The sequence below is a fragment of the Ammodytes marinus genome (genome assembly GCF_949987685.1).
Source record: "Ammodytes marinus genome assembly, chromosome: 13".
NCBI lineage: Eukaryota > Metazoa > Chordata > Actinopteri > Uranoscopiformes > Ammodytidae > Ammodytes > Ammodytes marinus.
Window position 1 is genome coordinate 6,108,012 of NC_137217.1, and position 25,686 is coordinate 6,133,697.

General features: G+C 41.7%; 3 protein-coding genes across 5 annotated transcripts in view; 1 reads left to right on the forward strand and 2 right to left on the reverse strand.

The window, feature by feature from the left end:
• The window catches only part of cep192 (centrosomal protein 192), a 62,445-nt gene extending 60,673 nt beyond the window's left edge, over window positions 1-1,772 (reverse strand). The window contains exons 1-2 of the mRNA XM_080039434.1: window positions 1,620-1,772; window positions 805-1,063 (exon numbers count right to left, since the gene is read on the reverse strand). Of these exons, the coding sequence (XP_079895560.1) occupies window positions 805-977 (173 nt within the window). The 5' untranslated portion in view covers window positions 978-1,063; window positions 1,620-1,772. The remainder of the gene's footprint in view (window positions 1-804; window positions 1,064-1,619) is intronic.
• Window positions 1,773-2,966: 1,194 nt separating this feature from the next.
• On the reverse strand, window positions 2,967-13,662 carry seh1l (SEH1-like). Of its 2 annotated transcripts, XM_080039170.1 has the most exons (9): window positions 13,459-13,662; window positions 12,953-13,003; window positions 12,615-12,761; window positions 11,775-11,986; window positions 8,801-8,902; window positions 8,285-8,425; window positions 7,512-7,666; window positions 5,843-5,996; window positions 2,967-3,513 (listed from the first exon to the last, which is right to left on the reverse strand). In XM_080039170.1, the coding sequence occupies exons 1-9, from the start codon at window positions 13,567-13,569 to the stop codon at window positions 3,330-3,332; spliced, it is 1,257 nt and encodes a 418-aa protein (XP_079895296.1). In that variant the 5' UTR covers window positions 13,570-13,662; the 3' UTR covers window positions 2,967-3,329. The 2 variants fall into 2 exon arrangements, with proteins under 2 accessions (XP_079895296.1, XP_079895295.1); XM_080039169.1 differs by lacking the exon at window positions 2,967-3,513 and having other exon boundaries at window positions 5,450-5,996.
• A 654-nt stretch (window positions 13,663-14,316) lies between these two features.
• On the forward strand, window positions 14,317-25,499 carry ptpn2a (protein tyrosine phosphatase non-receptor type 2a). 2 transcript variants are annotated; one of them, XM_080038781.1, is made up of 9 exons: window positions 14,317-14,518; window positions 17,402-17,492; window positions 17,600-17,700; window positions 17,813-17,911; window positions 19,133-19,270; window positions 20,070-20,279; window positions 21,795-21,959; window positions 22,249-22,451; window positions 23,677-25,499. In XM_080038781.1, exons 1-9 carry the CDS (start codon window positions 14,462-14,464, stop codon window positions 23,864-23,866), a joined length of 1,254 nt encoding a protein of 417 aa, XP_079894907.1. In that variant the 5' UTR covers window positions 14,317-14,461; the 3' UTR covers window positions 23,867-25,499. The 2 variants fall into 2 exon arrangements, with proteins under 2 accessions (XP_079894907.1, XP_079894908.1); XM_080038782.1 differs by having other exon boundaries at window positions 22,252-22,451.
• The last annotated feature ends 187 nt before the right edge of the window (window positions 25,500-25,686 follow it).

A 25,686-nucleotide genomic window follows, 5' to 3' on the forward strand; every position in this document is an offset into this window, starting at 1 on the left:
TGTTAACAAGCATGTATCCATTTTCAGTTGGCAGAGATAGCTCAATGGTTTGTTAAAAATATATTACGATAGGGCTGTGCAATATACGGAATATTAATCTTTACTGCGACATCAACATTTGGGGGTATACGTATCCCAAAGACTGCTAGAACTGCAATTAATGGTAGTCTATTTCTTGCACAATGCATTCACCTGCTTATATTAGACTACCAGAAAATGTTGCAAGGGGTGCATGAAGATGTTTGGCTTGAGTGATCAACAAATAAACAATAGAACCATGTTGTTTGAATGGAAATAATGCACTTAACTAGATACCCCCCCCCCCAGTATCTACCTACTGTCTGGGGTCTATGGCAGTAAACTCAGGCTCTGTAAACTGTTTTTCTAAACAGGTTATGTAAATAAAGGGGGCCAACTGTAAACAAAATGACCACTGTGTATTAACACTGGATTTCTTTTTTTCCACGCACACACAGTATAGACAGGTAGTGGATCGTGAGGAGATATTCACTGATTTTGCATTCTCCAGAATTGCTGACTCCCTCACAACTTGGTCATCACAATATTCAACAATGTTATCATATATTGCAAGTGTTCCTGATATCGTGCAGCCCTATACTACTATACCATGGCATGCATCAATACTTCCTACTTCCAGTAGAATGTACATGCTACAAATAGTACAAGCACAGACTGTCCAAAAAAATGTCACACTAGTGAATTAGGTGATGATTCAGAAATGGGTGCATGGGAGTGTTTCTACAACTAGTCACATCTGTCCAGAGAAGCAGCATGTTAACCCACCTGTTGTCAGAGCCAGGTCTAATTTTAGCCACTGTAGAGGCAGCCACTGGAAGACCAGGGCCTGAACCCAGGCTCACATTCCCCAGTGTGGCGCGGCCGCTGGTGCTGTCCAGGGACTTGCAGAGGAAGCTGGGGAAGGCTTCATCTTCCAATTTGTAGAAATCCTCAGACATTTTTTTGTTTGTTTTTTTCCTCAATGTAGAAGGGTGACAGCCAAATGTGGCTTGACCTCACTTCAGGTGAAGACCATGTGAAAGGTCTAAGAAACACATAGGAAAAAGAGGTAGTTGGTTTGTAGTACGATAACTTTGAGAATTCAAGACACTTCTATTCACATGAAAACTTACAGACCGTTTGAATTGTCTGTTTGGTTTCAACAATTATCAGTTCATTGATAGCAACTTGCAACTGTGAAACACATTGAATAAAAGGTAAATGTTTGCAAAAACTGAATACATACTTTTTGAAAATGATACGTGTTGTTTCGAAGCTAAACAGTTTGGCCTAACGTTGTCTTAAAACAAATTGAGAGATGAACTAACTAGCTAATTGAGCTAGGTAAGCTAATTTTATACGCTAGCTACTTGCTAAAAACAAGTGGGTTTGTCAAACTTGCCCAGCACGCTCCAAATTTGAGCACAATACTTTTTCTCTATCTTCGTTTATTAAGTTGGCTGGCCGAGTATAATATAAGACATGTTACAGACAGCACAGATAACTTAAATAATTGAACCTGCTTGCCTTCCTACCCAAAAGACCGGTCCATTTCAGTACAATTAAATCATAACGTAAACGTTCGTTAGACCTCAACTTACATTCAATAGCCTACTCCAGAAGCGGGAGACCACGGTTCCTCTCCAACTCAACTCGAGTGAAGTCTTTATAAACTGGTGCAGACAAGTTGCACGGTGTAGTTAAGTTCCAAAAGTAACTTCCCAGGCACTTGTGTTCGTCATTGTTGCTTAAAATCGGGCATATCACACGAACCGTACCACAGTTCCGAGGACCAAGCAGCGCCCAGAAACCACAGGAAGCCCGCGTGAGCGTCATGTTATGCGGGCGGGACTTAACCAATTTTGACCACTCTGATTGGACACCAAACCTGCGAGGGAGCAAATGCTATGTCGTGATAGGATGTGATTCCTGTCATTCTGGTGAATTTGGACACGGGACAATTCGGAACATAGCCTTTGGATGTATCAATCGGGTGTCTGTTCTTACAAGATTAATTTAAAAAGGTGGAGGCTTGTCCCAAGGCTTCAGTCATAATATATCTGATAATGGCAACACACTTTAGAAATCTAAGAATCACACATGTATGAAAGAGGTTATTTTTAACTGAGCTCCCCAATTAAAGCATATTTTTCTGCCATACACAAGGACATTAAAGCAAAGATGTATGATAGTTATTGGACAAGTGTGTGTGTGTGTGTGTGTGTGTATGGGGGGGGGGGGGGGGGTTATCATGTGTTCTGCTGAGCAGCTGAAGGGATGTCTTGGTTAGCAGACAGCTGTAAGCTGACAGTACTGCCTTGCAATGCATTCCAAATTCTGAAAAGTATTTCTTTGAGTGAGCTAAGAACTTAAACGTTACCCTCCCAGTCAAAACAAATAACATACAGTATTCAGGATTAAAACTGGCAGGAGAAATGCACAACATTCACATGTGTTCATCAGCTGATCTGCCTTAGGAAGTGAGTGAGATTCAGTAACACAAAACCCATGAATTCTTTGGGATCAATTCTATGCTCGGATAAACTTGAGCAGGGCAATCTGAATACGTTCCAGATTATTCAGTGTATTAAAATAGGCCCCATACAGTTCAGTTGACAGTCCAGAAAACCACCATGCTAGTTCATATGCTTCAGGATATTATTGTCAACAATTGTGATTGTCTCACCCATGTCCTGTTTCAAAAAAAGTGGATCCATTTCTATCAATAGAAACGTGTGATAGTGAATCATGTGCTTTTTTCCCACTGTCTCACATGTCCGGATGACGTCAGTTTCTGTGTCTGTATGTAAAGGAAAAAGTCAAAAATAATATTTTTTTTAATATCATAAGCAGTTTATTCTGACTTCCACAGTGTGCAATTTTAAACCTCCAGAAGCACTGAGTGATAATTAGACATTCAACATTTCCTCTGCAGGCACTGATGGCTGAGGTTTACAGTGTGCTCTAGAAAAAAAAACGACCCCCACAACACAACAAAACGATGCATTGATGTACCTTTAAAGCACTCAAATACAAAGCAACATTTTTTGTTTTATTATTCAGACTAAATATATATAATTATAAAAATGTCTATCCTGGTCATATAATGTGAATGTTAACAGAATCTTCATGACATTTCCAATATTACTATTTTTATTTTTCATGTAGACTCATAACTGGGAAAATAAGAAAAAAAACATGTGCAAACAGAACATAGAAAAAATTAGGCTCTTTATTAGAAAATGAAAGGCAGTTGTGTGGCCCAATGTCACTTCTTATTTATTTGAGCTAAAACAGCCCAAAAATCATTGTCAATCAGCCTCTGGTAAGGGCAGCAGCAGGGCTCTAGAGGAGAATCTGTGGGGCAGAAGAGCCTGTTGCTGCTGTGGCTGAGTGCAGGGCTCAGTGTCACAGGGCTCTATGAGGGAGGAGGGAGGCAGCAGGTGGCCGTACCTGCTCCCTTCTCTGGGAGGGTCCAGAGGAGGAAAGAAATACCTGAAGCAACGGGGGGGACAAGAAACAAAATGGAAGGAGACGTAGAGCACGGATACATGGACAGGGAAGAAGACAGTGACAGTGGGAGACATAGAGAGGAAAAACATGAAAGAAAGTGGAAATGAGATTTAAAAGATGAATGGATGCATGTATGCTCCAGAAACAAAACTTAACAAAAAAATAGGGGGGATAGGAGAATGACAGACAGTAGCGATAAAGGTATATTTTATAGAGGTGTATTAAGGAATAGTTCAAAAATGTTTTAGCTTGTTACCTCAATTTCAGGTTCAAGGCAAGTGGACAGAAACCATTCCTTAAACGGTGCATTTTATTAAGAAGACAATGGCAAAAGGTGGCTTAACGCTAAATTAGCTTATCACAAATAGCTGTAGTCAATGGGAAGTAGTAGCCTGCCTCCACCAACAGTCATGAAGGAAAACGTTATAATAACATCACTAATGGCCCTGTGTGCTTGTTGGGAATTGTTTATTTACCATGTTATGTTGCGCTCTAGTATTTGTGAAATGCTAATCAGTGACGATTGACCTTTGCCTAGTTCTTTTTCATAAAATGCATGGCCAGTTACATGAATGGTTTCTGTCACCTTGTCTTGAATTCGAGAGTGAGGCGACAAGCTAAAAAAAAAATGTTGGACTATTCCTTTAAAAGAGGTGAACCACTGGTAAACAACACGCTGAGGTTTAAACAAAGTGGAAGCTGTGAAGGACAGATCCATGCAGTGTTCATGCTAAAACAGCGCCCCTTAACCATTCATACCCAACTTAGTATTCAGTAATAAGACATGACTCACACACATATTTCAAATGCATTAACACGAGGGCAAATGGCAGCTGACGCAGAGGAGACATTAGTAATAATATGCAGGATGCTGGTATGTCTTTGGAGAGGTCAGCTGCCGCAGGGGAGGGGCAAAGGGAGCTCTCTTGCCAATCCTGCATGCAACAAGCAGTACAACACCACATTACTTCAACAAAACCCACCTTCCATTACATTTGTCAACATGGAATACGTACTTTTACAAAATGCATTACATAATCAAAGTTGGTTGCAAAGTTAATCAGAATTGTTGATTAGAGTATCATGTACTCAAGATGTAAATGCAGAGGTTATGTGAAGTTAGATTAAGTTCAACATAAATACAGCCACATGTCAACTCTGTGTCAGCAGTTTTTCCCAATGGCATTTTTTTTTTATATATATATATTTTGGGCATTTTTATGCTTTATTGATAGTGCAGAGACAGAGGTTAAATGGGGCAGAGAGGGGAGTCACATGCAGAGAACGACCGCGGGCGGGAATCGAACCCGGGTCTGCTGCTGGGACCGGCCCGGGGGGGGACGCCATACCAACTGAGCTAAGGGCGCCCCCAACCAATGGCATTTTTAACAAAGTTTCTCATATCAAATGGTAATGTCTGTTTATTTAAAGCAAGGCTATGTAACTTTTGCTGAAGAGCGAGCACGGCATTAATGAGTGGATGAGTTGACAGAGAGGCAAAGGGTGAATTTGACCATGTTGTAAGCTGTCGAGGTAGGGCTTTGTGTGTGAGCATCCTGCTCCTTGGTTAAGTTGTGGTAGAGCTCTTCATTAGTTTTGTACATTACATTGTCTCTCTTTAAAGCCATTACTTTCACTGTGTTAACACAGTTGGTTAATAATGTTAATGTTTAAAGCTGTTCATCTGCTCAGCAAAGAGATTGGCAATAGTTTCTTAAGAAAAGATACATTAAAATGAAGTGGAATGAAGTCAATATTGAGAAATGTATTACTAAGTTTTGATTTGATTGGTCACCTCAAACAGAAAACAGTCATCACATTTTTGAAATGGCGAGATGCACCAGACTGAAGCTAATCTAAATTGCTGCTGCTGTATATCCGAAAAAACAGCCCTAAAATCTGAAATAAAAGTCACATATCAAATTTATACAAACAGGTTTATTTTATGTTTTATACCAAAAAAAAAATGGTGTTAGCGCAAATACTGACAATGCAAAGTGGAAATATGAAACCACTCTTTTTTACAACATGCATCAGTATAAATCAACAGGAAATTATTTAATAATAACAAATAAAAAAAGAAATTCACCACAACACATCCTCCTCCACCACCACCACAGGCTTCCATGTTCCACAACCAGTCTATGCTGGAAGCCAAGCTCTTTGCGTGAGTGCAACATTCGGTCAGTGCTAGGCCCGGGGGGTAGTGAGTAGCTGCAGTCATTCCCAGTCAGTGTGAGGCATTAGAAGGTGTCAGTTCTGACTGGCTCTAGGTTGGGGTGAGTGGCGGCGGACGCACCACACCACCTACCTTCCTGCAGACATCCCGTTGAGAGTGTTCTGGGAGGTCTGGACTGAGGAGCCCACCACCGTGCTCATGGCTGTGGGCTGGCCTGACGAGCCTGTCAGCGGGCTGCCGTCTCCCTTCAGGATGCCTGTGCACTTCCAGTTGTCCATGTAGTTAGCTGCAGAGGGACGCAGGAGGAAGAAATCAGTGTTCATGCTGGCTGAGAACATGATCACGGAGTCAATCAAAGCACATCATACAAACCAGAGGGTTAATACTGATGGAAGAATTTGATTTTGATCAACAGCTTAACTTTTCATAGCAAGAAGTTAACAATTTGGTAAAAGGTTTTAAGGTGTGTTAACAGGGAAACGCGATGATCGTGATGAAAGCAGATTTACATAGGAAATCATTGGCCAAATCGCTTCTATTGCCTCCAACGCGTGAAGTTGAAAATATTGAACTTTTCAACGTGTTGAAGCGTGACACTTATCGGCGATAGCCAATCAGCTTGGAGATTGACCTGACGTCACTGACATCTACACAGACGACAGTGTACACAGAGGCTGAGAAACACGGGGGAGAAAAATGTCTGTGTGGGCAGCCAGTGCTTTATGAAAGCCGCTCGGGGGATCTACAAGAAAGAGCAGACGTGGGGAAAGTGAGTGAGGAGATTGGGCTTCCTGGTTAATTCAGTGAATAAGCTGTGCGGCTGTGCTTTAGCCGAATAAAACAAGTTAGCACCAGTTAGCATTAAACTCAGTCGGTTATGTGCAGCTCTGGAGGATATTGTGAACCCAAACATGACGGCTAAGTCTGTGTGGACTTTCACAACAAGTACAGTGAAGTAAAGGTGTTCACCTCCACCAGACACAGCGCCCTGTCACGCACAGGTAGGAGAATGTCTGCCTTTATTTTGTGCCGCTGCACACACAATGCTGCTGTAAATGTGTTTTGTATGTTGCTGCCTTGCTGTTAATTGTGTGTATTTCCGAGCGGCATGGGTCTTTATGCAATGCAGTTTTAATGCTAGGCTAGTTGTGCCGTTCAGTCGCTGTTTATTGTCTTTTGGCACAGTTGCTGGCCATGTTGTTGTTGTTTTTGTGCTGAAATGCACACTGTTGTGCCAGGTCTGATCTCAGCTATGGTTGAGTAGGGGAAATAAAATAGCAGGAGGGAATATAGGCGCTATAGACTCAATTAACCAAAATATGATCAAGCGCCGCGTTCGAGGCGTTGGGAGTGAGAGGCATTGCGAGCATCGGCTTTATGGGAACACAGCTTTACAGGTAATAAAGCCACACGCTGCTGCTCACCTGAAGTGTACATGTACAGGTGCATAAAAAAAACTTAATATTTTGAAAAAGTTTTTGACACATAAAAATGGAAAATGTCAAGCCTTTCTTTTGTTTTAATTTTGATGGTTGTAGATCAAGGCTCATGGAAATCCAAAATCCAGTAGCTCAAAATATTAGAATATACTTTTTTCTGATTGGTCTTGTGTAAAATTCTAATATTTCCTGATGCTGGGAATAGGACCAAAGTCACTTAAAACCTGGTGAGTACAACTTTTTACTCACTGGAAAAACATTTTTTTTTATACATGTTACACATAAAATAACTTCCCGTACAGAGGTAACTAAAATAAGAAGACGGCAGACAGTCATCGAGTGCAGCTAAGAGTGACTACTACCTTTCCAGAGGCGAACACAGCCGTCGTCCCCAGAGGAGGCCAACAGGGTGCTGGTGATGTTCCAGCTCACGCGCCACACCTGAGAGTTATGGTTGTCAAACTGAGCCACGATCTGCACCTCCAACTTGGTGGGTCCCGTGGACGTGCTCTCCTTCCTATTGGATGGTATCAGAGTCAGGGAACATTCAGTGACATAATGGAACCTTCTCATTTCTGTCACTTAGTGCGTTTACATGCAGACTCATAATCGGGTAAATAAACAAATAAGACTTCAACGGGACTTGTAAAATGCATGTAAACACCTTTATCCGATCTACTTCGGACACAAATCGGCACAATAACGCACAAGAGAAGTCGGATAAGAACACCTAGATAACTCGTTCATAGTCGGCATTCTACCTGCATGTATACGGGATAGATATCGCATATCCCTGCGGAGGATTTCACAAGGAAGTGGACGGAGACGACGTAATAAATAGTAGTGTTGTTGCCGGAAAGGAACCGGACGTGGCTTTATAACCACTTGTTGAAAGGGCTACAGCGCCACCTAGTATAGCGGAGTCAGCAATGCTCCGGCCATTTATCGAATATTTGAAAGGCTATGTATACTCGAGTTCGAGTGGCAAGTTCGGTACATGTCTTAATCCAATCTAGTTGTCCCATGTAACTGCACTGACTGTGAACTGTCCTGCAGCAGTGCATCAAATCACATGACATGGATGCAGTGACATGTGAAATGCAGCAGGCTAAAAAAAAAAATAGGAATCAGTCACCTCATAGGCACAAGCTTAAAGATCCTGACATCTTTGGTGGCGATGGCGAGCACGTGGAAAGATCTCCCCAGGTTTGGGGCAAACGCTATGTCGTGGACCGCATCGGTGACGGTCATCAGCGTCTCAGCTTTGGAATATTTCCTGTTCAACATTCAAAAAAAACATTTGTAACAATTATTAATTAGCCAACCTCAGCATGTTATTAAACTCAGACGGTAGTCATTTCAAATGAAAAAAGTGTGTCAGTACCTTTACATGATAATACATGTAACAATGTGTATTCATTATCTATTGTATTGCTATTTATTTCATTCTTATTTATTCAACCTCATTAACCTTACCTTACTGTTCAACTTCTGTTTGTGCTTGTGACATGTTGTTGGTGTGATTGTGGATGTGGTAAACTGCAAATGAATTGTCCCTCTTGGCATCAATAAAGTTGCCTAATCTAATCCTTACAAAAACATTTTTTTAGATAGTGTTCAATTCTATATTTATAAAAGTATGAAGACCTACCTTGTGTTTTCATTGTACTCATAGATCTGAACTTTCCCACCGTAGGTTACAACGTTACTGTCATCGCTCCCTACTGCAAACATAGGCGGGTGGGCACGGGAGCTGTGTGTTGAGGAGAAGAAACAACACAGGGTTACACTTACACATCCTTAAACTCCACTGTGTTATCTGACAGGCTGTTGAGAGAGTCACAGTTCAGGTTCAGAGGTCAGCAGCAGAAAAACATCGCATTTCAAAAGGTCAAGTTAAAGAATGTCAGGAATTTGACACTGATCTACCAGAATGTTTGAACTGCCCTCAGTAGTGAATAAAACACATCTGACCAAATGTTTCACTTTCTAATGCCTGTGACGAACACATGATTGCCCCTTCAACATGAGGACGCTTCAGAGGGCTGAGTGAGTGAGTGAGTGAGTGAGTGAGTGAGTGAGTGAGTGAGTGAGTGAGTGAGTGAGTGAGTGAGTGAGTGAGTGAGTGAGTGAGTGAGTGAGTGAGTGAGTGAGTGAGTGAGTGAGTGAGTGAGTGAGTGAGTGCTAAAAATGATTCGATTTCAGATCCAAAAGAATACGCCACTTTCACAGCAGAACTTTTGACTTGTCAAAGTAGGGAAAACACAGGTATTAATAAAATAAAATGTGTTTTTTAATAAGTTATCCATTTATCAGCCTTCTCAGCCACTGACATCATGGATCTCATTGGAGTTTGACAGAAATGTATCAGCTAAGCCATTTCTTTAACACATGCACTCCAAAAATATCTGCAGAATCCGACACAGAGAAAGTGCAGATCTACCTATTCACCGATGCAGCACACAGCAGGAGATTGTCAGTGTGAGAGGTGTTCACATATTCTGGAAATAGTCCACGGAATTTGGGAGAGTAACTATCCTGTTAACGTTAAATACAGTAATACAGATAGATAACCTATTTTATTCCGGTTATTTGATTCTCATAGCCTGCAGGGCTGCTTCATAAAGAACACACACACCGATCATTGATGGGGCAATGTCTATGACAAACAGGGCTGTACGCTTATTTTTTTAGGTGGTAGCACTGGTGCTAGCAAGCCAAAAAAATCAGTAGCACAAAAATAAATTTGGTAGCACAGAAAGTATGTTCGAAAACTTGCATAACCTTAACCCTTGCATTTCGCTCTAATTACCTTTGAGGCTGTCATCTTGGTCTAATTTGAGATTCACAATTAATATTATATCCTAGTGTGTGCAGTAATAATTGTAGAAAAATTAATAGGGTTGCACTGATTGCAATTTAGACAAAAGAATCTAACCTGCCAATTGCAATTTTTTGCTGATTCAGAATTATTTCTCCCCATAAGAATATAAAAATAATATCTGTATCTATATATTTTTTTGTATATATAATTATTATATTAATAATAATAACAAAAATAGAAAATGTCCTTCTGTTAATTAAAACCAAACTTTAAAACATTAAACATAGCTTGTTAAATGAATAAGTATACATATTGGTAAAATTTAGGATAAATTAAATTGGTTGTTGTGAATGTGCTGAGAGTAGTTCTTCAGTGGCTTATTTCAAACTCTCTGCAGCTGAATGAGTTGCCTTTGTAGCTAGAGCACTGCAAGCTGAAGCGCTAACTTCCTGTTTTACCGGCTTCAGAATAAAAGTGAACTCATGTTTGGCTAGTAACAGGCTTTTAATGTGAAGGCGCACAGGAAATGTTCTGCTTGCACACGCGCTAACTTAACTGCGGTAATGTAAAGAGCCGTCTCCTTCCGGTTATATCGCCGCACAAGCACAGATCCAGAGCGCACATCTTTCACCAGCCAAAGACTACATTTACCCGCATTTGGAGATAGTTATTGAAGAGCCCTCTAAGCAGTGTTGTGCATCTGCTCATTAGCACTAGTGCGAGTGGACTTGTATTCATCATCGCACGTGATCAATTCCAGTAGCAAATGCGATCAGAACTGTCGCACTGTACAGCCCTGACAAAGCTTAAAGGCCTACTTCACCGGTTGGAATATGAAGGTGTATTGAACTCGGAGATCCTATGAAGTATAAATGTGCAAAAATAATTGAAATCGGATCATCCTAGCCTGAGAAAAGGCAGAAAGAGTGTTTTATGGTCTCACTGTCTAACCCTACATTTCTCTTTCTGTGACATCACAGAAAGAGAAACCATAAAACACTCTTTCTGCCTTTTCTCAGACTAGGATGATCCGATTTAAAAAAAAATTGCACATTTATACTTCATAGGATCTCCGGGTTCAATACACCTTCATATTCCAACCGGTGAAGTAGGCCTTTAAGCTTGAATATAGCGCCATCTTTTGGGTAAATTACCGCAGCACATTAAAATCCCTCTGCATTTTATACTGGTATATTGGTGGCACAGGCATATAAAGCCTACCACACACTAGAAGACTTTTAAAAGACTTACCAGGGATAAACAGTGATTTCAGTTAAATAAATAAATAAATTAGCAGGAGAAGTGGACTGGATGGACTCTTATCTTAAACAAGTACATATAAATCAGTGTATGCTCTTATCATGTGGCATGCCTGAACACGTTCAAAACTGCAAACACCATTGTGATTAAGGAAATAAAAAAATAGTTCATTCAAAATTGTAGAGCCGAGCGGGGGACATTCTGTTGTCATTTGACCACCTCACACCAAACGACTGAGATTACGGACGCACGGCACAACTAGAGCCAAGACTCTTGAGATTTCATTCCAACATTGGAAAATTGTGTTCGACTGTCAAATCGTGTGAGAAGTCGTCCGGTGTGAGGTCGGATTTGGCATGAGACGCACCCCCACTCCCCCAATGGAAAAAAAACTAAAAGTGTGTCTTATACACCGGATTCTATGGTTATTCACTTTTCTGGTGCAATACAGCTGGGACTGGAAACGAAGAAGAATTGGAAAGCCTCTATCTCTTTTCATATCAAAAAAGTTTTTGATACAAAGCAAACCCCACAGTCTCACCTGGACGGGTTCCATGAGATGCAGCTGCAGCTGAGCTTGCAGGAGATCTCGTGCTGCAGGGACCACTGGCTCAGGTTCATGACATCAGGAGCCTCGTAGATCCTCACCACTCCGTCAGCAGAGCACGTGGTCAGCATCAGGCCCATGTGTTTAGGGGCAAACTTCACATCGGTCACCGAGGTTCTACTGTCCACCAGTGTGGTTCTCTTTATCTACAACGGAACAATGTGGAATACTTGGGTCAGAACAGTAGACTATTGCCTCGTTTCCACTGAGCAGCACAGTTCGGTTGGGCACAGCAGGGCACGGTTACCCTAGATTTGGCTCGGGTTTCCACTACCGACGGTACCTTTTCTTTGTCGGGACACAGTGTAGCCCGCTCATTAACACAATGAAGAGGGAAAACACCAAACAGTAAACAGAGAGCTGCGCGCTGACATTTCACTCTTAACACAAGACTCTACACTCTTGTCAAGGTGACTACACACTGTGGTTTATCTCCTGCACAGAAAAGATGATTCTGGTGACCAATGAAGGGACAGCAGCGTGAAGCTTCACCCTTCTGGGACCCTTTGGCTTGGTGCCCCAACGAAAAGCTAACAAAAATAGGTGCCGCATGGTATGCTTATTTCAGCACCTTTCCCAACTTTTCACAGTGGAAACACAAAGAAACGTGTGCCGAGCAGTGCCGAACCGCTGTGTGGAATTAGGGTTTTCATGTTCATAGGGTTAACTATCATAAGGACACCATACTGGGTTCCATTATTATGAATTACTGCAGGAGTTCATTAACTAAATGAATACATTTATTTGATTCAGAAATGCTACAGTTGTACTTACCCAGTGGCTCAGTCCTCTCTGCTTGTCATTCGACTCCCCGACAATCTCTTCCCACACAGCAGCAGTCCTGTCAAAGGAGCAGGAAGCCAGAACCTGCCCGAACTCTGGATGAGCCCAGGTCACTCTCCACACTGATCCACTGTGTGTCTGCACACAAGAGAACAGAGATTGAACAGTGAACACCAGCAGTCCTCAAGAGAAACAAGAGTACAAGATGAAGGTAAAAGGAAACTAAGCAAATGTAATATCCCATTAGACAAGCAGCAGCTTATAACATGATATTTTAGTAGGAAAGCTGTTAGCAGTTCAAACGGATCAAGCAGGGGTCGGTGGTTTACCTTCCAGCTGGCTGTGCAATGCCACTCTCCGTTCTCACTTTTGTCCCAAACCTAAAGAGAAAAAAGATATGGGACAATGCTGACAAATATTGACGATATTAAAGTACATCACATGTGTGCACGCTTGTTATGCTGGCAACATAAGACACTCAGCTTTTCACTTTGTGAACCTGAATTTGGTGTACTATACACGCAAGGGGTATTTCAAACACATGTTGTTGATAGCAGCCAAGTTTCCACAATTACACTGTGTACACAGCTAACCTGGCTATCTCGTATGCTGCAGGTACCATGGCTAGCAACCGGCTAAATTTAGGAAAGTAAAGGTGCCTTCGACGTTCAAAGGTGTATTAAGCAAATGGTTTAACTATATTGATTTCAACATATGGTGGACAATTAGGAGAGACTTAATTCAACAGTGAGCTGAGGATGTTGATAATGTATTGTATGCTAATAAGCTAGCGCTGACAGCTAACGCTAGCATTAGCCAACTTCACCAACATTACCTTGACACTCTGGTCGCTGGAGCAGGTTGCCATTCTCCGGCCGTGGAAATCATACGACACATCGTGAATAAGGTCTTTATGGTCTGCAGCGATGCTACGCGCTACAAACATGATTACAGACCACAATATGCGAGCAACATTAGCTACTGGTGTCCTAGCTTGCGTGTCATGTGTCTGCTTATGTGTATGTTTGGCGGGTCCTCGTCCCGTGTGTGCAGTGAGTGTGTCTGCGTGCAGTGCACCGGTGATGACCACAGAGGGGCGCATTCACATCAGTTTTAGGTAGGCTAAATCCTATAGTGGGTATTTCATGTTTCTAGTACTTTATGATAACTTTTATGTTGGAACAGCACATGTCGAACCAAACGACAGACATGTAATTTGAAGGGAAACAATAAAACGCACAGCTGCTGCAATATTAACATTAGTTTACTCTGCCGAATAACAGCTACATTTCTGACCAAACTGTCCTCCTCCGGTCACCGGGGTTGCCAGGTTTAGCAGGATATTTACCTAAATCTATATTGCAACAAGTGTGCAACTCATAACGAGCAACTTTAAACGAAAGGGCTGTAGACAAAAGTGATTGTAAAATGTTCATATATAGTGCATGCTAATGTATTTTTTTTCTTAAAATTGTTGTCTAATGTGAAAAAAATATTTAAAAAAAAATCAACTTTATCTTCAACTAATAAATAAATAAAGTTGGCTGCAATGTTAATGTCGAAGCTTATACTCACACAAATCAGTAAGTAAGTCGAATATTTTATTTTATTTATTTTTTGGGTAGGTTGAGATAAACACGTAACTGGCAACCCCAGTGAGTGCGCGTGTGCGCGTGCAGGCAGTATTGTGCAGGAGCAGCAGCAGACTCCCCGCAGGGATCCCCAGGGTTACACATACTGCTGTGTAGATGGCTTACAGAAAGGACTAACTCAGTGAACGGTGCTGCAAACACTCTGTGATCATCTACCAAGTGTCTCGGGGCACTAATCGCAATACAATGGAGCAGGAATTTGAAGACATTGACTCGTCCATGGGATGGCAGAACCTTTACAATGTAAGTCGGGACACTGGGCCTCTCGTGTTTCTATGACGATCGGTTGCTAACTTACTTAGCTAGCTAATTTGATAGCTAGCCCGTCGGACACCTTCCCCAGGATTTTTGGTTACTTTTAGTCGCCTATGCGACTCATTCAGCCGTGTTATCTTGTAGACTTTATCACACTGTTCAGGTGCTATACTGTAGTGTTGTGTACTTGGTTAACGCGAATGAAAAACTAGCTCTCCGGGCTAGTAGTCGCCGACTTCCGTAGCTGGAAAACGTGCAGCGGCGGCACAGTGAGCTCGGTAAGCTAATGCAGGCTGACGCTAGCAGACGTCAGCTGCAGTTTCTGAGAACTCATCAGGACTTCCAGAGAAAGGCGCATGTGTTTCACCACCAGCTGTCTAAAAGCGTCCGGCGTTTATCTTATAATATTCTCTGTTGTGCTTTAACTTTAGCCACGGCCCCGTAATATGCAGCTACTAAGAGGAGGGGACAATGTAAATGGAGATGTTTACTAGCCCCCCCGTTACACACAGTTTGCAAGTTACTGTGGGGGAAACAGTCAAAGTTAAAATAGCGGTGTCACACCGTAAACAATGAGATTATAGATTAAAGAAGATTATGCATTTTACCACAGCAGCTAGATTAGAATCAGAATCAGATTTATTCTGATTCACCTACCTGGCCTACGTGACTTCAATTGTTCTGGGGTTACATTGGACTGTACAATAAACCTTTTAAAAGACACATGCAAAAAGGGTCTAACACTGTTATATATCATTTACAATATTTACAGCATATCAGGCCATATGTGACGGACTGTTAATGCTGCATGTATGTTTTTACACTCAATGATATTTCTATGGCACATAGAGTACTGCTTCATTTACAAGCATATCACTTAAACCAATACAATCACTCTTCAGGGAAGCCATAAACGTTTTCGATCTAAAAACAAATCTCTCATTTCATCATTGTAACGAAAATATATAATTGATTGAGCTTTGAGAGTTTTAAAATGATTAAATGTGCTTATGTTAAGTCTATGCATTGGCTTCATTTGCAGCACCTCATTTAAATGCACAGAGGGTCGTCAGGAGTATTTATGCTGTCAGTAAAGAGAAGTAAATACTGGAATAGCCTTGCATTTGCAATTAGAGAATGCCCTATATATTCTACTTTAAAGAACCATCTTAAACAATGGCAAGGCAGACCACAAAGCCTTAACCTGATATGTGTAATACAATGTATTTTCTCTATTCTATTTGTATTTGTTTATCATCAGTTTTTTTTGTCACATGCAGAACCAAACTACAGCTGGGACTACGGATTTAAATTAGCATGTTTGCTAACTCCGGCATGTTGTATTTTTAATGCTGTTAGCTGAAGTGCTCTGTCCCTATCAAATAAATAAATGTATACATACACTGAGTGTTCTGATGATGCACATAATAAATGAAGTAATTAAAAAATACACAAACATAAATAACTTAAATAAAAGCAAGTCAAAGAATATAAAGAGAAAATGTTTAGTAAAATGTTACAGAAAGAGATATGTGCTATGATTCGTTCTTTAAAAGAAGATGTGTATAATTGTGCAGTTATCCTGTGCTTCTATTGGGAGAATAGATTAAGGGTTCAATCCTTTATTGCCTTATTAACAGTCGATTGGGACTTGTCTTGGTGAGCTCCCAAAGCAACACACACTTCAAATCACTACAGATAAATATAGAAAAATACAACATTTTGGCATAAAGCATTAACAATGTTTTGAATAAAGTCTCTTTATACATAAATAGCTTTCTGGGAAAAACATCAATACGTGTGGGGAATTGGCTCCAACATCACCCCCTCACTAAATACAGTGTCTTGAGTCATGGGTGCATGAATACATCTGATTTTAAAAAGAAAGAACCTCCCAGCTGATATTTTAAGTTAGTTTTAAAGAGGTTAGGAGGCGGCGAGCTTCAGGATATATGCTGTTCTGCAGTGAATGCTTTATAATGTTTTTTAGTCATGAAAAGTAAAAGAATGAATAAAGTTTCTGAGCCAGTACTTGGAGCTTACATTTACACTGGGAACTGAAGGAATTAAAGCTGTACAACTGCTAATTAATGGTCACATCTTGAGTGAGACGTGCAGATGTTTCTATCATATTTTCGTCCTGTTTTATTTTCCTTTTTAGTTGCTAAGTAAACGACAATAACAAAGCTATTGTCCAGCAAAGGCATGGAGATCCTCTTTTGGCTGCACCCCGCTCACATAATAAAAAAACTATGTGTAACACACAATACAGTAATTTGACAAATGACTATTGGAACAAAGCAGAGTCGTACTCGTCGGTCATAGATGACGGTTCCAATGACTCAAGCACAAAAGATGTACTGTATGGAGAAGGCCTTTTATCTGTGTGTGGTATTATATCAGTGCAGCCAGTATTACAGGAAACAAGCACTTCAGTCAGGCAGGAGGCGTATGTCTATGTACATATATATCATCACCAGTGTGTCTCCCATTGCTGTTGTCCACTTAAAGACCTACTTCACCGGTGGAAATATGAAGGTGTATTGAACTCTGAGATCCCATGTAGTATAAATGTGCAAATATTTTAGAAATCGGTTCATCCTAGCCCGAGAAAAGGCAGAAAGAGTGTTTTATGGTCTAAATGTCTAACCCTACATTTGACCATGTTTGACATCACACATGGGAAATGTAGGGTTAGGATTAACAGGACAGCTGGGCCAAGGGAAGACTGAGGGAAGAAAAACCTCATTCATTATATTATAATAGTGATTTTATAATGACAGAATGCCAGTTCCGTATGGGTGAAGTATTCCTTTAACTTTAAAAAAAAATGTCATAAATCCCAAATTTTCACTTTTCATCTCTTCACAGGAGATCCGTAACCAAGCCAGTGAATACTCTTACAAAGTGGCCAAACTTCCAGCCAACCGGAATCTCAACCGCTACAGAGACGTCAGTCCATGTGAGTTCTTGAGACCAATCCGTATAATGAGAATGACATCTTCGGGATTTTCCTCTTTTTTTTTTCTAACGATGGCTTTATGATCTCTCACCCCCTGTTTTTTTCAGACGACCACAGTCGGGTGAAGCTTGAAAACTGTGAAAATGACTACATCAATGCAAGTCTGGTCATGGTGGAAGAAGCCCAAAGAGCTTACATTCTCTCTCAGGTACAGGTGCAGTGCAAACGCCAAAGTCAGCGTTGCAGAAGAATGTTGTCATTTTGTAATTTGATCCTTTTGTCTTGTTGTCATGATACCATGCTTCTCTGTCTCTCCACAGGGCCCTTTGAGGAACACCTGTGGTCACTTCTGGCTCATGATTTGGGAGCAGTGTTCCAAAGCTGTGCTAATGCTCAACCGAGTCATTGAAAAGGGAAATGTGAGTACACACCCTCAGCACCTGCTAATAGTGCATTTCTAGTGCCCTGCAAGTTCTTTGTTTCAATCAGAAGTTGTGGGAAACTTGTACATGTGTTCAGGTGTCATATCTTGTCTGTAGATGTCCTTGTTACACACGGAGCATTTCAAGTTTCAACCAAGTTTGCCTTTATTACAATGTAATATTTATTTCTAATGAATTATATTCATTATAATGTTTATTTATAACTGAAATATGTTGAAATAGTCAACTACGAGTACAGAAAAAGCTGTAGATATACTGTATGCCCCACCAGTTTACCTCAAGCCAATGCGTCCAAGAACATGCTATACCATAGTCTGTTTTTCTTTTTTTTAGAAATGCCACTTGGACTTGCTTATTGTTGTTCATCTTTTGCTCGTCTCTGAACTTCCCACAACCAAATGACTTCATCATTTCACTTCCTCTGACCTCAGTATCTATTTCATGATATTCTTTCCCACAATCCCTTTAATATTAAGTTGTATATTAAGAAATGCAATGTTTGGAATAAAGATACATATAATTTTAGAAAAATGGAATCTATGAAGATTTAAGTACATGTAAAAGAATAGGGACAAAATGTCTCCTTTTGCAGTGAAAGTCCTTCCTTCGTGTGTGTGTGTGTGTGTGTGTGTGTGTGTGTGTGTGTGTGTGTGTGTGTGTGTGTGTGTGTGTGTGTGTGTGTGTGTGTGTGTGTGTGTGTGTGTGTGTGTGTGTGTGTGTGTGTGTGTGTGTGTGTGTGTGTGTGTGTGTGTGTGTGTGTGTGTGTGTGTGTGTGTGTGTGTGTGTGTGTGTGCGCGCGCACTAGAGGTTTTAAGTTCCCTCATCAAAGAAGTTGCATGTTGGATCAGCATTGGCTTGTAAACTAGTTGTGATGTTCCAACATCTGTCTCATATGTACAAGTGGTAAACTGAGACTTAAGGTGAGCACACAGGAACATTCCTCCATCAGCGAATGATTGTGAAAACAAATTCTGCCCACGCATAATTCCCAAGGGAAATAAGGAGGAAACCGCGTGTTTAAAAACTGCCATGGAACCTTTATACAATCGCATCAGGGTTGAGGGGTTAGAGTTGGTTCAATCTTTTGCAATGCTTTGTGGGAACTGGCTATTTAGGCTCATCTCCTCCTCCCAAACACTGGGAAGGCATGCGGCTTCCTGTCCCAAACTGAGCTTGATTCATGGTTGTCCCCCACAGGAAAAGTGTGCGCAGTACTGGCCCACCACGGAGGAGCAACAGATGTCCTTCACAGACACTGGCTTTGTTGTCAGGCTACTTTCTGAGGAGGACCATTCCTATTACACAATCCGAGTGCTCCAGCTGCAAAAAACAATGGTGAGCATGAGAAGCAAGCTGTCAGATAAAGTCTGTAATCAAAGGTGGAGAAATCTGACTGGGGGACTTTTCTTAATTGGTTTTGAACGTTATGTAATGAACAGTTCAGCATTTCTTATTTTTATGTATTCATTTGTTTTTAAAATGACATAAAGTGCAAATAATATAGCTTTCAATATTACGTGGTAAATAAACAACTTAACAAGCGGGGGTATTCCATCAAGCAGGATTAAGGAAAAGCCTATCTTATTTAGATAATTCAGGCCTAATTTAGTGAGAGTTTAGGCTTATATGATTGCCCTAAGCAGGGCTAAGCACTGAGCAGGCCTGGCTTTAAGTCAGTCTTGATTAAACAAGCCTGACCTGCATTAGTGGAACCATTGGAGGCTTTTTGGGAGATGACGCTAGTATCAGCCTGGCTTATTCAGGTGAGCTAGGCTTTCGTTAGCTACTATGATGAAATACCCCCCATCATTTTGTGATGTTGTAAATATTATCATCTAAATGTCTGCGGAGGCAGGCTAATGTAACCCATTGACTACCAGTATTTGAGCTAAGCTAAAAAGCAACCTTTACCCATTTCTTCTTCAAAAATGCACGCACAGTTAAAGGAATTGTTAATGTTGCAGTGTCTTGAAACCGTGTATGAGGCTACAAGCTAAAGACCTTTTAACCTGTATTATATTCTTGACTGAGTCTAACTATTGTGAACATGGAAGAAATCGGCCCATTCACTTGCTACTCTGTCCATGCAACGCTCCTCCTCATGGCCCACATCACACGTTGTGTTCTGTTGTAGACGGGGGAGACCAGGGAGATCTACCACTTTCACTACACCACGTGGCCTGACTTTGGAGTCCCAGAGTCCCCTGCAGATTTCCTCAACTTCCTCCTGAAGGTGCGTGAGTCTGGCTCTCTGGGGCCGGAGCACGGGCCCTCTGTGGTGCACTGCAGCGCGGGCATCGGACGCTCGGGGACATTCGCCTTGGTGGACACCTGTCTCATTCTGGTGAGTAGGACAAGAACGTCCTTCAATGGGTTTAATGTTTCAAGTTGAAAACTCAAGAGTTTCTCAAGAAATTCAAGTTATGGCAAGAGCGTAACATGAGATGTTGAGGTTAGTATTATACCTACTTAGTGACGTCTAAGAAAGGAGAAGCTGTGGCATGTTGGTATCACACTAAAATGCATGAAGCCCTTTTCCATCAGACTCAGACAAGCTTTATTGATCCCGGGGGGGAATTTGCCTTGTGTCAGCATATTCCTAGGTAATACTTTGTCATCGTATTGGCCTGAACTACACATTTTCTATAACAGTGTTTTGTTTCTATGAGATGTAACTGTCATGGTCGTTGCATGATATTAGACGGTTTGTAAAGTGAGATAACCAAGTACTAGTATTTATGAACAGGCCGTGAATACTAAATCAAAATCTGTAACTTGAGAAATTCATACTGAATGAGATAAGTACACATGCATAACTACTTTTAAAAGGGTCCTTGATCTCAAATGGATCATAGGAGGAATAAGAAGCATTCCAACATAAAAGTGCTGGATGGGTTCAACACAAACAGTGAAAAGGGGGTGAGATAGACTATGGTGGGTCAGACCAATCTGATCTAACTACACCCACACTGTCCACACTGTAACAATGGAGTTTTTCCATTGTTAAACTGTACTACATTTTCCATGGCTTTTTAAATAGAAGCTCTGATTACTGTATTGTGAAAATACTGATGTTACCTGAAGGGCAGATAAGCCCTCTGTTCCCCTTTCAGTTACTCTTATCAGCCAGTTATACACATGCTGCTCCAAAAAGCAGAATATCAACTTCCTAGATTCATTGGATTCATAGTTATCAATCTCATGGGAAACAAAGAGCGAGTACAGTCTGAACCGTGTGTAGATATGAGGTGCTTAACAGCAGATGGTCTGCCTTCTCTGAACCAATCTTTTGCATATAATGCCACAGACCTACCAAACTTAAAGGGTGAAGTCAATATTCTGGAGAATGCCTGTTAAAAATGTTTTTTTTGTCAGTGAACCCGCTACGTGCGTGCGTGTGTGTGCGTGCGTGTGCGTGTGTGTGTGTGTGTGTGTGTGTGCTGAAAGACAAAATCTGATGTATACACAGCCTAGGCCCTGTAAACAGGCATGTTGCTAGCTATGGCGATCCCTCTTGTTTTACATAACAATATATAGAGCCAAGGCTGTGTATGAACACCAGCTTTCTTTTTAGCTCACAAACAGTATGGACAGGTAGCGTATCGTGAGGAGATATTCACTGATTTTGACGTAAATTGATTTAGTCAACAAGCGTTTTCCAGAATCACTGATTCCTCCTTTAACAGTGACCCGACCCATACCTAGTGACAGTAGATAACCTTTGGGTTCTCGGGTATCATTCAGGAAACCCTGACCCTGAAGCATTACTACACATTGTTATGAGATTAGCCCTGGGTACCACTGTCTGAAGGAGTATGTACTGACAACACAAGCTTAACTGCTGAGCCTTTGTTTCCAGATGTCTCGGAGGAAGAACCCCTCCTCAGTGGACATCCACAAGGTGCTACTGGACATGAGGGAGTACCGCATGGGCCTGATCCAGACCCCAGACCAGCTGCGCTTCTCCTACATGGCTGTCCTGGAGGGAGCCAGGCTCATTCTGACAGACTACCCCCCCACACAGGTAGCTCACTTACTAGGCTACACATGGATCATGTTTGTGCTGTTTACAAGATGATTTACACCGTGTTGCTCTGTGCCATTGCCATGGGATTGTTGTACTCTAAAGCATTAGATTGAACGTATGTATCTTTACAGCAGGTAGAGTGTCAGGACTCAGTGTCTACTTCTGTCTTCCGAATGGATGCAACTGAGAAATCAGCTGATTGTTTCCTCAGAATCACAGTACATAAACTAAAAAACTCTTGTCATAAGTTGTAGGGAAACTTACCTTTCCTTCTCCTCCCCTGTAGCAGATCACTGAGACAGTGGAGTCTGAAGATGACTGTGAGCCAGAGCTTCCCCCTCCTCCACCACCTCCCCCCAGACCTCACCTCAATGACAGCACGCCCAACGGACAGCCAGGCCTCAGCCCGGAGCCCCAGGAGGCCTCAGGAGACCACCTGCAGGCAGGAGAGCCACACACTGAAGACCACAGCATGGCAGGGGACACTGGGTAAGTAACGGCTCAGGACTGCTAAAAGGAATGGTATCAGGTTAAAGGTGGAGTCAGCCATTCTGGAGAACACTTGATGACTTGATTACTTTTGATCAAAGTCAGTGAATATCTCCTCAGGATCCGCTACCTGTCTGTACTGTGTGTGCACTGAAAAAAATATTATGTTAATACACAGCCAGGCATGTTGATAGCTATGGGGGGCCCTTTTGCCTCATTTCCACCGAGCGGTGCGGACTCCGTTGCGCTACCAGCCGTCTGTTGATTGGTTAAAAAGAATAATTTCTGTGTTAAACTGTTGTGTGTAGTCACCTCGATAAGAGTGAAGAGAGTCTTGTGTTTAGGGATAAATGTCGGTGCACAGCTCTGTTTATTGTGTAATGTTTCTCCTCTTCATTGAGTTAATCAGCGAGCTACACTGTATCCCACTGCTACAATGTCATAGTGACGTAGCTGCTATGATGTCACCATAGTGACGTAGCTGCTACGATGTCGCCATAGTGACGTAGCTGCTACGATGTCGCCATAGTGACGTAGCTGCTACGATGTCGCTATAGTGACGTAGCTGCTACGATGTCGCCATAGTGACGTAACTAACGCGGCCAGCGCTGTTCGCTCACTGTGCCTGTTGGCTTGCCCTGAGCCGTCTTAAAAAACGGGGCTTGAATATAGGAGCGCTGGTTTGACCAAGCAAAAACCAAAGACGTCTGGCTTGACTGCAGTCGTTCCATTGCTCCATACTCTGACCCATATCCTGCTGTCCAGTATACACCCCTCCTACCTGTAGTGTCACTGGTGGAGACACTCTCCAGATCTAGTGTAACCGAGCTGACCTGATCTGAGCCTCGCCGAGCCACACTGTGTGTGTACACACGTACAGACAGGTAGCTGATCATGGGGGAGATATTCACTGATTTTGACCAGCATTCTCCAGATCACTGACTCCACCATTAACTGTGAACATACATTTGCTTTGCATTCCAAAGTCTGAACAGGCTTGCTTTACAAGCTCAGTATCATGTTTCTGTTTCCATCAACACACTTAAATATAACCTTAAAATGACTTTTAGACCTCAGACGAATTAATCTCTAACCCTCCCTCCTACAGTTTGGTCCCTCATTATGTAATAACTCTTTGATTCTCTGGCACATCATCAGCACTCTGCCTGAGATGATTCAGCCTGTTGTTTACTGACTACTAACCCTTAGCTGACTCTTGTTTCAGTGTGAGAAAGCGACACCGTGAGGAGAGGATCGCCTGCACTTCACAGAAGGTCCAGCAGATGAAACAGAGACTGAGTGACTCTGAGAGGAAACAGGAGAGCTGGCTGTACTGGAGACCCATTCTGCTCAATGTGGGAGCAGGGGCAGCCATCGCTGTGGGCCTGCTGGTCTGCTGGATCTACTCCCAGTAACACTGGCTCACTTCAAAACTGACTCCTATTTTGCACCAGTACCTGGGATTAGGTACTTTCCCTAAGTAGATTTAGATGGTAATATGTATAACTGAGGGGTATTTATTTCTTAAGGTCAAAATGCGGGAGCGCTAGATCAAATGATTGTGTGTATATTTTTCATGTAAGATCTTCAACAAAAATAGTACCATCTCAGGATCTTGGTGCCAGCACGATGATTTCATTTCCTTTTCCTTCTTGTCACTGTTGATGAATGTAATGTATCATAGCAAAATGGCTTTGAAAGAAACTTACTAAAGGTGCAGTACAAAGCAAAAAAAAAAATCTGACAGGTTTGTTTTTGCATTCATCATTTGTAATGGTCAGATATGTGTTGATCATCTGGACACGTTTTACATTTTGCATTTCAAAATGACTTGTGTGGACTGTCCATCCTACCACAGATGCGTAGTCTACAGGTCAGCTACAGCATTTCTTTAGTTTTTTTTTCTGTATTGGAATTTGCATTTCATGCATGCATTTAGAGGTTTTCCAGAGCACCACTTGTTCTTCCATTCACATTCAGCAGGGCATCCCAATACGGCCAGATATATATATTTTTTTGTGTGACTGGACACTTCATGGGGAGCTGCCCTGCTGATGTTTCAAACTGCTAAATGTAGAATGTTAACCTTTTTTTTATTTCTTGTTATACGTGCACGTTTTTTTTCCCCATAGATTTTGGTTTGTCACATGGATTATACGATCTGCCGGCCCCCGCCGCATAGTACGTCTATTCACCCACTGGATGGGTTCATGTGTGTATTTTCAGGTTATCCCACTGTTGTAGTTTTTTGAGGAAACCAAAGCAAAGCTGTCCGTTTTATTATTTTATTATTTTTGTCTTAGGTAACAGCCAAGCAAGCTGTTTAATGATGAACCTTTTACTCCCATTATGTGGAATATATTTTCTGTTTGATCTCTGACTTAACAGACACCTGCATTAGACAAAAATGATCGTCAAAAGTAGCTGCGTTGTGGGTGACTTCTTAATTTAAAAACCGTAGTATCACCAAATTGGTTTTCAATTGACTGGGACCAATTTTAAAGCTATAATAGTGCAATTTAGACGTTGGGAGCCGAGCACCTTTTGACTGGCGTCCAGTTAGGACAGACTGAAAGCATACACATGCCTGTACATGCTTGTTTGCTGGTTGAGATAGCTTTTAATGTGCCTTGAAGTTGGGAGATGAAAGGGCAAATGTGTGCTCCAAGGTTTTTTTCTAACATGGTCAGTACTGATAAAGGTTTCCCACATAGCATGAGTGACATGTTAGCGCTGCGTTGGCTGGTTTGTAGTAAGTGTGGGTGTGAAGCTGCAAATGTATTGGAGCATAGTCAGGTCACAACCAAGCGTGCTGGCTCCTGAGATGACAGTAGTGCATTTCTGGTTGGCTTGTTAGAGCCACTGTTGGATTTGGCTTTTTACTCTGTTCTCATTTTAACCCAGAAAGAGATAACGTTTTAGCGTAACATTCCATTCATTCTTGTTTTCCACTTAAGATTTCAGGGGAGTTTTGTACACTGCTGAGCTGCAGTGAGAACATGACAGATGGTGTTTTGAAGCAGACAAAACACCACTTCTTAAAATAAAACATTCATCTTTTTTTACCAAACCCTGCTCGTCTCCTTGTGTTTTTTTTGTTTGGTTAACTTTGACACAGTGTCAGTGAAGCAGCTTTACACAGCTCTCCTCATCCCTGCTCTGCTGTGTCGTGATACAGTCATAATTTCATTGTGACCATGGGCTAAATCAATGCAGCCAGACTGCAGGCCTCTCA